The sequence below is a fragment of the Limulus polyphemus genome, unplaced genomic scaffold, assembly GCF_000517525.1.
Source record: "Limulus polyphemus unplaced genomic scaffold, Limulus_polyphemus-2.1.2 Scaffold717, whole genome shotgun sequence".
Lineage (NCBI taxonomy): Eukaryota > Metazoa > Arthropoda > Merostomata > Xiphosura > Limulidae > Limulus > Limulus polyphemus.
In genome coordinates, this window is record NW_013666327.1 from 349,306 (window position 1) to 363,446 (window position 14,141).

Here is a 14,141-nt window from a genome sequence, read left to right on the forward strand (position 1 = left end):
AAAAACTTGGCAATAAACAGAAAAGACCACTGCCAAAATGTAGGACATTAAAGAACTGAGTTAAACTACACACAAGATCCACCATAAATTACTGAAATATTATACATTTCAGTAAGGAAATTTCCAAAATACACGCCCAGTGGAAATAAAATCTTTGTGAAGCATGTTTAAATCATTAATCAGTTCTAGCACTATCTCTACTATGTACAATACCCTAGTAATTAATGTATTAAAAAAAAACATCTTGTGCCGACGAGTTAACTGGGATCTAGATTACTTTCCTACCAATAGAAGGTTCTCCTTTGTTGAATCACCTAACGACAGGTAAATACTTTAAATATCTAAATTTCATGAAAATTATTGATTGAAACAGTACTGGTTTATTTCGAATTTTTTGCTTTAAACCATCCCTATATTTGAACAGATAGTCTGGAGGAAAAAGAATAACACCCACCGCCAACTTTTGGGCTACTCTTTTCTAAATAAATCGTGGGATTTTACCGTTGCTCTTACGGTGCAACGTGGGCTCCCAATTGCGAAGTCGTTTTTATTATAACAACGGTCTGCAAGACATAAAACACTCGAATTTACAGTCTGGGCACACTAACTACCAGGCCACGCTCGACATAATTAAGATCTAGCTTAATTCTATTATCAGTAGGAGATCCTCTTTGAACAAACATAATCTCCTTGCAATTTGTAAGTAACGTAAATACCTAACTTGAGTTGCTAAGACTATATAGCTTAATTTTAGGAATAAGTTAAGTAAGGTACTTCAAACGCTCCCACAGTGGGTTGAAAATTATTTCTGTGAACCTGCAGCTATTAGAAAGTAGTTAGTACGATACGTTAGAAAGCTATGATAGTTCAAAAGGATCATCAGTATGTAAATTTAACTCTTTCCCAATCATAACTTTACATTTATCGTGTAACATCTTGCAGTTATTCAAACATAACGTCCTTAAAATCTCAATAGATTATTAAAACGATCGATATAGACCAGTTTAATCTTTTATTCTCGCTCTCTAGCGATAAATGTTTTAGGGAAATTCAAACTTCCTTCACATTGGTTAGTAGTATCCCTTAAGGTATGATCAGGAAAGAAATGACGATTATTAGTTTATATTTTGGCATCAGTAGTTTATCCAAAAATGCTTTTATCTCAAACTTACATAAACATGTTCTCCAGGTAACATTTACTTTTGTATTTAGAGCTAGATCATTAGCAAGATCTTCAGACCATCGTCGTGTATCCCGCAGAGTTTGGTTTGGCTGTTTTCAAGCACAAAGTTACACAATCTGTGCTCTGTCCATCCCAGGTATCAAAATGCGATTTTTAAAGTAGTAAGTCTGTAGAGTTACCACTTTTAGGTGATCAAACATTGTTTTGTTCGTAAGAGTTTCTGCTCATAACTACAAAACATTTATATTTGTCCGATTCTTTGACGATGATGTTATTATCTTTTTTAAGTGCTAGTTGTTATTGGGGATTTAAGTTAGGCTTAGCTTGATTATTTCTATGTATTTGTAAGACTTCCCTAATCATTTCCTCACATCCGCGATTTTCGTTTCAATGGGGAGGTTGTCAGTTGGTAGTATCTAAAAGGGTGTTTATTGAGACAAGTTATAGAAAGGCCAGGTTCAACCCTAAAAAGCCAACTTTCAAAAACTAAGTACGCTACTCTACAATGTAATATAGCCCACTGTCTTACAAAAACGTGTTTACAATCTAAAGATGGGTGTCTTGCCTCCAATGCTGTTTATTAGCTTATGTGTAACATGATACACACATAGGGAAACCAGAAGGGCCCTACACACAAGAACAGGAGAACATATTGACGTTCTTTATAAACAACAACATGAAAGAAGCGTGGTTGTAGATCATTTTTAACTAATCATGAACAAGTAACACCTGACTTGAAACCACCATTCTCTGTACAAATCCCCACCAAGTACACTGACAGAAAATTCAAAGAAGCTCATCGAACAACTACGACTAGAGATGAATAGGGACAGAAGATGACATCTATAATTTTAATTATTTTATTTTTTCATCTTATCTTTTTGTTATTTAAATCTGTAACCTTGATAAAACTTTTGTTCATTACAGGTAACAATTCATTATTTCAACAATACTCTTTACTACTTAATATGTCAAGTGCACGCTGTAGATTCCATTATGATTTATTATTTAAACCATTTGAAGCTTTGTACTGTCAGTTACGGTTTTGTTTTAGTGGAACACTCCTGAAGAAGTTGTAAGGCGAAACGTTGAGTGTCCAGTTAAAGAAAAACAACAATTTGGTGTTATGAGGTCGTTTATTTCTAGTACTAAAATGTCTTCTATACACCAATATGCACTACAGAAATTAAATAAAAAGTTTTAATTTTGCAAATGAGATAAGTAATAGATTACTTAATGGTCTGTATTGTTTTTACAAAAATAGAGCATGGTCGTTTTTATCTCATCAGTTTTCAACTTGTACTTTCAGCAGTATACGCATGTGCTGTAATTTTAAACGTCTTGCTTGATTTCCGGAATCGGTGTTTTCGACGAATATTTACTCACTTTCTGGCTTAACATGAATCGTAAATATAGCATAATCACTTCAAGATGGCAGTTCAGCAGTGGAGAATGATCAAGTGCAGTAAAAACTTCTGTTATATTAAAAAAAAACGAATAAAAACCTAATCATTAGTCACTCACTTTTCCAACTAGTGAGTTCCAAAGAAATAACTCGCTGATACTCAATAATATGCAGCGGAAGTAGGGAATCAAGGAATGGATTAGGCCTCTACGTCATCTTTTCTTGACTGAAACTCGCGTATTGTTGAAGTAAAAAGATCACAAATAGATATAAACAATAATATTAGTTAAGTTTTTGAGTAACAATTTATTCAAATTTGACAGTTATTGAGCCTGAAGCAAAATGAGTTTTGTGTAAGCTATCAACGGTTCTCTTAAAGCTGACTGAGGCTTCAAAACAAAAGTTTAGAACAAATTGTTATTTTATGGAAGAAGCCACACATAAAACTATTTCATAGATAAAAAACAAAATGCTCACAAGTTATAAACGTGTTATTTAACCTAGCCGCGATACGTGTGGAACCATTTTAATTCTTATTAGAGCGATAGTAGATACGGATATATTTGTAGTCGTAAAGTATAGACTAATATAGCTGTTTTTCATTGAATAATAATCGTCTACTTTCTTTAAAAGACATGTTGGATAGTATAAGAATTACTAACAACAGTAAGTTAAAGGCAGAACTAGTGTAATTGCCGGCCCGGAATGGCCAGGTGTTTAGGGCGCTGGACTCGTAATCTGAGGGTCGCGGGTTCGAATCCCCATCAGACCAGACATGCTCGCCCTTTCAGCCGTTGGGGCGTTATAATGTGACGGTCAATCCCACTATTCATTAGTAAAAGAGTAGCCCAAGAGTTGGCGGTGGGTGGTGATGACTAGCTGCCTTCCCTCTAGTCTTCCACTGCTAAATTAGGGACGGCTAGCGCAGATAGCCCTCGTGTAGCTTTGCGCGAAATTCAAAATAAACTAGTGTAATTAATCACAGGTCTCACCTTATGTACAAACAAGTTCTCTTTTAAACATAAACTCAGTTCATCATTGGCCCTTGTTAAGATATCACAGCTATTTCGGCAAACGACTACGTCATGCTTCTCTAGATGTTGGTTATAGATTTACCTATCCTTGCTGTCAGCATGGTTATATTGGTTCCACTACAACTAAACTGTTAACCGGTATAAAGGAACACGTAAGTGTAAAGTATTCAAATAGATCAAGTATTGTGGAACATACGCTAGGTGAGAGTGATGTAGTCTTCCCCTCAAACTAGTTTTCATGTCTTAATAAGATCCAATAATGGAGGAGAGCTTACTCGTACATAAACTGAAGGCAGAGGTTAACTACATCAGTTCCGCCTTTAAGTTGCTCTTGGTTCGACAACCATAGATTTCGTATTGTGTAGTTCATTAAAAAGTAATGCCTGAAGATGAATAACTCAAGTACCTATTTATGAGTCTTAAGCTTTAATCAATCAAACATAATGTTCACCAAAATTCTGAGAGTCGATTACCATGATTCTCCGTTGATCGTTATTCCTCACTGCCTACACCAACTTTCCTAATCCGATCTTGTCATCTTCATTTTATTTACTACTGTAATTGAGCCAAGTAAGTCTATTTTTGCCCCTCACTCCCCTTCTTTCGATTTTATCTCTCAAAATCTCTAATGTGCCCAAATTAGCGCATCTTCCGTTTCCTATATATGTCCAGCAGCTGTATTTTCGTCGTTGCACGTTCCATTAGTTCCTCGCTAGTTTTTCTTTCTATTTAGCTCATCTTCATCATTCGTCTATAGCACCATAATTTAAATATTTTCAACTGACGTTTTTTTAACAGCAGACAGTGTTCACGCTGCCACCAAGTGAAGTAGGACTAACCATAAGTAACAGTTTAGTAGTTATTCTTCAATTCTACTTTATAGTCTCACTTGAGCGATTCTTTGAGACTTATAAATCCGTTTTAGCCATTCATAGTCTTCGTTTTATCTCTTTTTTCCACACTTTCCCGCACTACTGATATTCATCTTAAATAACTAAACCCTCATACTTCTTCCAACTCTTTACCTTTTTCTTTGATGCATATTCTGGGAGCTTTCTCGGATCATCAACTTCCCATTTTCTTAGCTTTGTTGGCATTTATTCCGAGTACATAGAATTTCTTTATTAACAAGTCAGTCAAGTAACCGTTGTAAATCCTCCCCAGATTCACCCGTAAATGCTATAGCATTAGCATAACTTTTATCACAATTCCTTCAACATTTTGTAGCGACCTCCAAGTATACAAATGGTCAGGGTGATTCTAAACCAAGTGTTGCTTATCACTAAGCCTTTCTATTCACAAAATTGTATTAATCTCTTTCCTTTCTCGTTCTCCAAGGCCACGTTGTCCATCTAGTATATCATTCCTACATTCACGCACCTTTAAAGTCATGAATTAACATCAAATATTCTTCTGATCTCTGCATAGCTTCCACAACATCTTGATAAAATATTTCGATTTCCTCTTCTGCACTATCGGATGTAAAACGCATAAAAGTGGATGGTGAGTAACATTATTTATTATCATTACCAAGAAGCTTGTCACACAGTTGCTTAATTTCTACTTCCCTAGCAGACCACTCCTTTGTGGAGCTCATCTCGTACTGAATACATAAATTTTCAGGCTTCACTAATAAGAGTCCCTGAATCAGTCTATCTAATCTCACTAAGTGCTAGGATATCACACTCCAATCTTTTCATCTCCTGGTACACGTTGCTCAAACTTCCAATTCTATATAGAGTCCTCATGTTCTCCTATCTTCATCTCGATCTTCATCATCATTTTCATTTTGACACATAATGTTCCCATTGATGTTTTTATGGGATCCCACAAACGTTGGCCTTGTCAGCAGTCCATCATCACATAATCTGTATCGCTTGTAAGAAAGAATCCTCTTCTTTTTATCGACATGAGAAATAATTATAAATTGAAAGCTATCATTTTTATGCTTGTTATAATTTATCAAAAGATCACTTCTCTCTTTGTAGAACTTAAGATATATTTTCAGCATTTGTTATTCAACTTCTTTTTCTGATAAAATAATAAAATTTCAATATAAATAGGAACATATCTTACAAAATATAGATAAAACGTCTTTAAAACGTGTAGTAGGTATAAAGTTGTGAAAGTTGTTGAGAATCTCGAACCTGAATTCAAGCTCTCTTCGAAATAAATCTGTATTGATTTAAGATGCAAATTTCAAAAGGCTCATTTTCTATTTAGTTTGGATAAGCTAATCAATCAATCATTTTTTTCATCTCTAATTTTAACACATAAGGCTACCGTACCTTTCGTGATAAACAAAACACATCTTTAGAGTTAATCTCACTAGCTACGTGATAAACAGAACATATCCTTAGAGTTGATCTCACTAGCTACGTGATAAACAAAACACATCTTTAGAGTTAATCTCACTAGCTACGTGATAAACAGAACATATCCTTAGAGTTGATCTCACTAGCTTGTATGTCTATATATTACTTCTGCGTTGTAAATTCTTATAAATAGAGTTACTAATTAAATACTTCAGAATTCGAAATGGAAAACGTCTCTCTTTTTCGTTTTATCAACTGCACGTGCAATGTATCTGGATTCCTCGTCAATGTTCATGGAATCAAATAAAGCGCATTTCTGTCAGTAACACATCTTTAGAGTTAATCTCACTAGCTACGTGATAAACAAAACACATACTTAGAGATAATCTCACTAGCTACGTGATAAACAAAACACATACTTAGAGTTAATCTCACTAGCTAACGATAACTCTAGAAAATGTCTAACCTTTTGTAGGTAAACTTAAAATTAAAAAATAATTTTTGATATCGCAGCTTATTTAATTCTCTCTAAGCCTTATTACGATATTACCAGTGATGTTAATGTAGTTTCGAGTGACAAAGTTACTATCTATACCTTATAAGCTATTGGGCCTCTACTCTCTCTCTCTCTAGCCCCCCAGTGGCACAGCGGTATGTCTGCGGACTTACAACGCTAGAATCCGGGTTTCGATACCCGTGGTGGGCAGAGCACAGATAGCCCATTGTGTAGCTTTGTGCTTAATTAAAAACAAAAACAAAACTCTCTCTCTAAAAACTATGAATTACGTAAGTGTATCATATAAGTTTGTTGTAGTCACGAACAAGAAGAACCAAAATGCGAGAACAATAAATATAAGATAGTTCTTATATTTCCCTCTTGTGGTGCCTCAGTGCTCTGAAGGGCACAGCACAGATTGCCCATTATGTAGCTTTGTGCTTAACAAGAAAAATGCCCTATAGTGGTGAGCGAATATAGCCAAAATCATAACCTTTTCAGTAGATATTTACAGTAATAAAATGTAGAAATCTCTTCTTATTCGTCAATGAAATGTAGTACGAACAAGAAACATCACCTTTGTTTATTATGCATATTTCCTTATTAGAAAAATGAGCAGCGCTAGCTTTATCTTTTTAAAGTGACCGTCTACTTCAGCAAAATGTAGCAAACTGCTTTATCTCATTCTTGGATTCTTACATGAACAATACATATCAGCCTTTAATATAGTTTCCTCGAATTACTTTTTAGGGCCAATAAATTTTAACAAAATGTAGCAGTGAACTTTTCCCCTTTATTATGACATAGTTTTAATAGTAAGATTGTGGCGATTGAATACCCATCGTTTTCATAGTTAGTAGCCTGCCTATACGGTTACTTATGTATTTAGAAGCCACAACACGATTCGAACACAGTGCACATCAAATTACGTAAAGATCCAACAGAAGGATAAAACACAGCTTACAACATCACCGGCTGAATTTGGATTCCAATAAATTGGAGAAGCAAAACGACGAACAAAAGTTAGAATTCAGGAGCACAACAGAAGAAAAAACATTGAATAAAATGGAATAATACTAAAACGAAAGATAAAAGAAACCTTTTACATTCATCTAACTAATCACGCACTCAGCCATGCTAACAAGAAGGTATCAAAACATAGGTACCTCTCTTGAAAACATCCGTGAAAGTTTTAGCCACTTGTAGGATCTATAAACTGGATACTCTGGTCTACTGATGCTCGAGATAACATTATAAACGAATTTTCTGTTATTACGAGTATCTCTACTTCTTCACTTTTTCCATTGTTGGATGAAAGAAATGTCTTGAAAAAAGTCCTGTAATACCACGGCATATGGACGTGATTACCAGAAGTTCAGCATATAGGTCACTTCTTAGAAAAGTTATCAATTGACAAACTTTCTTTCTTTCGTCATTTTTATGGTTACAGTGAATACACTCGCTGATTATGGACGAAACATAATCGTCAATACTATCGATACTGCGCTTATGTGGATGCAGTTTCGATTAAAATAACGTAACGACCTGACACAAAAGAAATCGGCCGCCATAACGACCTCTTTTTCCTTCATGAGATTAGGGTATTTCATATCGCTACATAAAACGTATATTTCCACAGTCGTAGTAGTAGTAGTAGTAAGCAAAAAGAGCCAAAATCAATTTCAGATTCAAGAGTCTTTCTGTTCTAAACCTATTTGTAAACTGATACATTTTATTACATTTTGCATATCGAGTGTCTATTTCATGAAACACCCTTGTATTAGATATTTGGAAAATAAAATCTAGAATTAAAAACGATAGACCAAACACATGTGTTCAGATATTGAACATTTTCGTTAATATGTTCAAATACTATGTTATCGAAAACTCGTCACCTATCATAATTAATGCTCTCGTACAATACACCATAAACATCTATAAAAATCTACAACTCATTCTTCTACCTCAAAATATATTATGAAAAAAAAATGATTTTGACAATTACTGTTCTAATACAAGTTATTAAAACATATTACTAACAATCCAATGTAACAATGACATATTTATTTATTTTCTAATTTAAAACCAAGTAGGAGATTATGAGATAAACGAGCTGAAGAGAACGTTTTCATTTATATAAACTTTTATATGTATATTTTGAGGTTTGTGAATCGCTTAGAAGCGAAGAATTTACTTTGCTGTACTTACGTACTGTACTACTCTATTTTGTGAACACTGAAATAAGATTTATCATATGAGTTTCATAGGGGCTATCTAAAGTATCTTTAGTTATAATGTTACAATGAGATCAGCTAAACTATGCTAATACCTAAAGGTGATTATAAAGAAATTCATGAAAACTTCTGCAAACTCTCGCTAGTACCAAAATTTTACACTCTTTGGTAACTTTACAAAGTGTTATAATCATATACATATAACCGATTGCTAATTTTTCATTGAGTGCTTTCTAAATTTTGATTAGACGCAGGAAAATGCACATCATTATTTCGAAATTTTAAGCTCGAGGAGTAAAACTTTAAAATGGAAATTGGTCAGATGCGTTGTGAGTAAAATGATACACAAAATGTTTTATATCTCAGAATTCTTATCTAACGGAGGTTCAGAAGTGGCGTTGGGAAATGAAGGTTTAAAAGTTTCTATTGTTTGATGAAAAATCAAATAAATTGTTCAAATGATAAGAGTAAGAAAAATATCACAGCCCTTTTCGAGAAAGGATGTTCATACAGCAATATTGTTAGACAATGTCGAGTCAGGAGCTATGTCCAGCTTCATCACGAAGTCTTTTATCAATCAAAGATATACCTTTGTAACCATAGGGTTCATTTTACAGAAGATGGCGTTGGTCCAGAAAAGTTTGGAGTGTGGTTTAAGAGTCACCTGTTGTCTCACACGTTCTGCCTCGAGAGTTTTTTTTCCACTTTCAGGGAGAGAACCGAAAGTTTCGTTCTTGTAAATGTATCGTTTAGCAATAACTTAAATAAATATCCTTCCTCAGAATGGGGTGTAATATTATTACCCAGTCATTATGTCTCCGTGGCGCTATTACACTGTCGGAATGTCTAGAACCAAATATATAGATGCTAAAAATGTAGATCCTTGGTTCACATATGCGGCGACACGCCTTAGTATTAGCATATGCAAATTGTTCCTATAAGAGGCGAAGTTAATCGTCTGTATGTATATATAACTAGATCTTGGTTTGTTTCTATTACCTTGATATATTGATTTCATGTAAGGTTTTTGTCTACTATTTTATTTCCTGTTTGTCTTTTTCATAAATAAAGGTATTACTTTTAAGAAAACTTAAGTTGCTAGTTACTATTTCGGTCTATTGTTTATTCTACTCTGTATATGAAGTTACCTGTTGTTGAATAGACATATATCTATATATTAGGTCGTCAAGAAATTCATGTCGCACTTTGGAACACTTTCATTAACCACCTCTCAAAAACGTACATCACGTATGATAGTGCTAATGCACACATGATCCTCAAAAACTGACTCTCTTTACTGATGTTCTTACAAAAGCTTTATTTCACTGATACTACTTTAATATTTTTGGCCAACAAATAATCCATGATGGTTAAATTTGTAACTATGTATAAATATGTGTGTGTCTATGCATGTTTGTATGAAAAAAAATAATAACTTGGCCCAAAACAAAATTAGTCGCTCATAAAGGAGAGACATGAAATATCTAAGATACAAACTACAGTTTGGAAAATAGAGACGATTCCACATAGCTTTAACTTCTTTTCACAAATCTCGCATTTGAAAGAAATAAAAAATAAGAACAGGTGTGGGCTAAGGCTACCTACCATTCACGGTCTACAGTAACTCATCCTAATGACACCAAACATAAAAGAAGAAGTTACAGCAATTAGTAAGTTAAACAGAGCAATACAAACAGACCACAGAAGGCGATAAGTACGAACTATAATGTGAGAAAGGTAAGTTGTATCTGAGAAAGCACCCAAGTGCTTCTATCTTAATTAGTGGTGCGTGTGAACGGGTTAACGAGATTATCCATACCTAGTATCTAGCAAAAGCAAGGCCAATGGAATAAGCTTAGTTTTTTTATGTTGGTTTTTTTATGCGCAACGTTACACAACAGGTTATCTATGCCCACCATGGTTCTGAACTCTGCATTTTAGCGTGATAAACGTAAGCTCTCAAGCTTACTCAAAAGCACTAGCGTAGAGAAATCTTAATGACGCTAACTTATATCTATGTTTTATATAAAAGTTAGTTTAAGAAAACAGCCTTAAATTCAGCTGTATTGATGATTTAATTATCCTGAAAAAATCAGACTATTAAAATATTAACACTATAAATCCTAATGAATTGGAAATAAAAAAACTACAAAATATGATACTCTTATTCATCATAGATTTAGACATAAAAGTGAACAGTGTTTTTGTATTCATCACGTAGATCTAGACATAAAAGTAAACAATATTTTTGTATTCATCACTTAGATTTAGATATAAAAGTAAACAATATTTTTGTATTCATCACTTAGATTTAGACATAAGTTACAGCTTTTACACTGAGGAAAATTATTTTTTATAACAGGTACGAGAATGATCGCATCAGTGATCGAAACGTCGTGCCCCGGCATGGCCAGGCAGTTAGGGCGCTCTACTCGCAATCTGAGGGTAGCAGGTTCGAATCTTCGTCCCTCCAAACATGCTCGCCCTTTCAGCCGTGAGGGCGTTATAATGTGACGGTCAAACCCACTATTCGTTGGTAAAAGAGTTGGCGGTGGGTGGTGATGACTAGCTGCTGTCTCTCTGGTCTTTCACTGTCAAATTAGGGACGGCTAGCGCAGATAGCCCTCGTGTAGCTTTGCGCGAAATACAAACAAAACCAAATCGAAACGTCGTACCTGTACTAAAAAACAATCTTCCTTACTTAATTAGTAAGTAAACTCAAAAGGAAACCAGACATCTTAGATTTTACTCTGTTGCATTCAGGTATGAAGATTACGGAGATTGTAATGTGAACTTCAAGAAATAAGGTTTACTTATAATAAGCTATATTCGTTGTATTTCATTTTTAATTCTAGTATGTGTGTGTGTGGGATTTTTCTTTTCTGTTCCATTAGGAACAACTACCTTCCCCAGAACAATGAATACTAATTTCAGATGTGTAACTTTGTGGGCTTGAGTCCTAGTATCTGTTTCTAATAGATTCATTTTTTCATTCTAATTTTATTTCAAATAACAGTGTATCCTCACCGCTACATGGGTCCCTCTTCTGCAAATAACTTTCTTACTAGGGTATATTTGATTTTATCACATTACAGTTTTTGAAGTAGTTTCATTCGGCTGTCTTTTATGTTCGACAATTTTAATTTTGTTTTAGGCTTATTTGCCTGAAAAGTTTTATATATATTTATAAAATTCACTCGAGTTTACAGTGATTTTTACAAGCACTCGACTGAGTAAAGATCGAGAACACGTGTCTTTAGAAACTCTTGAATAAAAGATTATAACGAATTAACTGACACGTCTACGTGTAAACTATTTCTATATTTATTTTGTGCAACGTTTCGGGCAGACGCCCTCCGTCAGGCAGTATAAGGTGCGGTAGATGATAAAACAAAATGAAACTAGAAACGGTTTTCATTTAGACCTGCTAACTTATTCTTTATTATCATTTATCCAAGTTTTCTCTCACGTCTTGCTGAACAACACTCATTCAAGTGTCTTCAGAAAGGCACCTTATAAATGAGAAGGTTTTATCATATAGCATCCCTGGTTAGTTACAATAAACCTTCAAATGCAATGTGTTCAAAATTGTTTATGATACCCTAAAAGCTTCCGTGCATTTGCTTATATTAAAATAGCCCTGAACATTAGGCTTCAATTAACAAGAAAAATTTAATACATTTTTAGTTTGTTACAATTCTTCTTATAGTTATTGTTGGTACAATGTTTCTCCACCTACAACTTTAACAATGTTCACATTTATCGTGATATATGCAAATACCAGTTTTATCTATTGCTGAAATGTACCTATACTTAGGTCATGTCACCGCATGTCTGTCTTGATGTCACCAGGGGGGAAGTTTGATGATTTTACTGACTTTTATAACCATAACACATGACTATAACGTAACATAAAGTTAGCTGAGTTTGTGTTATTTCAAATGTCTAGCAAAGTAACGTTTATGCTCTTCCTGTGTTACTGAAAATTAATTTTCAACTGGTAATGCTTTATGCTTAAATAATCGACCAAATAATTTCAAACACTTAATACTACTTGAGTGAAGATGGTCATTTATCACTTTGTAAGTATATCACTAGGTATATACTATAGTTATAATGAGTCATATCGACAGAAAAACCTTCAGTGGTTAAATATGATCAGTTGCAGTGACCAAACGAGTAAGCAATTGCCAATTAAGTGACCAGTTGTCAAGAAAATGATCATTGTTAAATTTTGTGTTAAAATTGTAATTAGTTGCATTTTTATTATGTTTTTTTTTCTTATATTAAGAATAAAGTAGATTATTGGACAAACCTTGTCTAAAAACACGTAATAAAGCAACACCATTTAACGGACATAATAAACTAATGACACAGTAAAGTTGTGAAGAAAATGAAAATAAGTAAAGTGTAAAGCAATGCACATGCACAAATAAAAATAATTATATATAACTGAAACCCTAACATGATATGCACAATAATCAGTTTATTCAGTTATGTAGAGCCGTACTTCAGGAGGTTCAGTAACAAGCAAAATTATAAAATTACTTAACAAGATGCAATATGTGAATGTCACTAGCAGTACTGTACAACAACAACTTGTTAATTTGGTGGTTAAATTGCTTAGCTTCTAGCGACGTTCTAAATTATATCGATTTTGTTCATTCACAATATTGGAATTAATCTAAACAATTCATTAATTTAAAAAAAAATCATACTGACCTGTCTAAGCCAATTATTGTTAGCGTGTAGACGCTAACGATGACTGAACAATGTTGCATGAACAACACAACAGGACAGAAAAATGGCTCGAAGATCCAACGCCCTAACATGAAGTCTGTGTAAGTGAAAGGGATTGAAAAGGTCGCCATGGTGATGTCAGAAGCAGCTAAGTTGATGAGAAAGGCCCGCAGATCACGAGAAGATTTCTTTCCAAATGTTAAAACGACAATAACAGTTACATTTCCCCCTAAAGCCAGCACTGCCGTTATGGAATACAGAGTGATGAGAAATATTTGTAAATCAGGTCCCAGCGCCTCCAGTTCATGACTTATATCGGAAATATTGCTAGCGTTTACATAGTTACTAGGATCCATTTGGAGAATTTGGACTAATTACTTACAAGTAAATCCTAAAAAATATGTTTTTAATACTAACATAGACCGAAAAGTACAAAAGGATGAAAACCCTACTAATCTATTTAGCTGGATATGTTTAATTGTATCCGTTTAGTTGGGTATGTCCGCTAACTGTTGCATACGATGTAAGTGAAAAATTAGCTGTTGCGTCTGAACAGCTACTCATCACTCTGTACAGTCCTCAACTTTTCCGGCTACCCATCGCCAATAATGTTGTTATTTCAGTCGAGCTGCGCGCGCAAGCAGTACACACCAAATGACAGACTAGCGTTTCGGTAAGGATGAAAAGCGACACAGATGGTTATAACGTACGATAAATTAAAAGTTGGCCAATAC

The 14,141-nt window shown here is 34.2% G+C and overlaps 1 protein-coding gene across 1 annotated transcript in view; it reads right to left on the reverse strand.

The window, feature by feature from the left end:
• The window catches only part of LOC106460141 (probable G-protein coupled receptor 83), a 31,602-nt gene extending 17,785 nt beyond the window's left edge, over window positions 1–13,817 (reverse strand). The window contains exon 1 of the mRNA XM_022386788.1: window positions 13,390–13,817. Coding sequence (XP_022242496.1) covers window positions 13,390–13,763 — 374 coding nt within the window. The 5' untranslated portion in view covers window positions 13,764–13,817. The remainder of the gene's footprint in view (window positions 1–13,389) is intronic.
• Window positions 13,818–14,141: the final 324 nt, after the last annotated feature.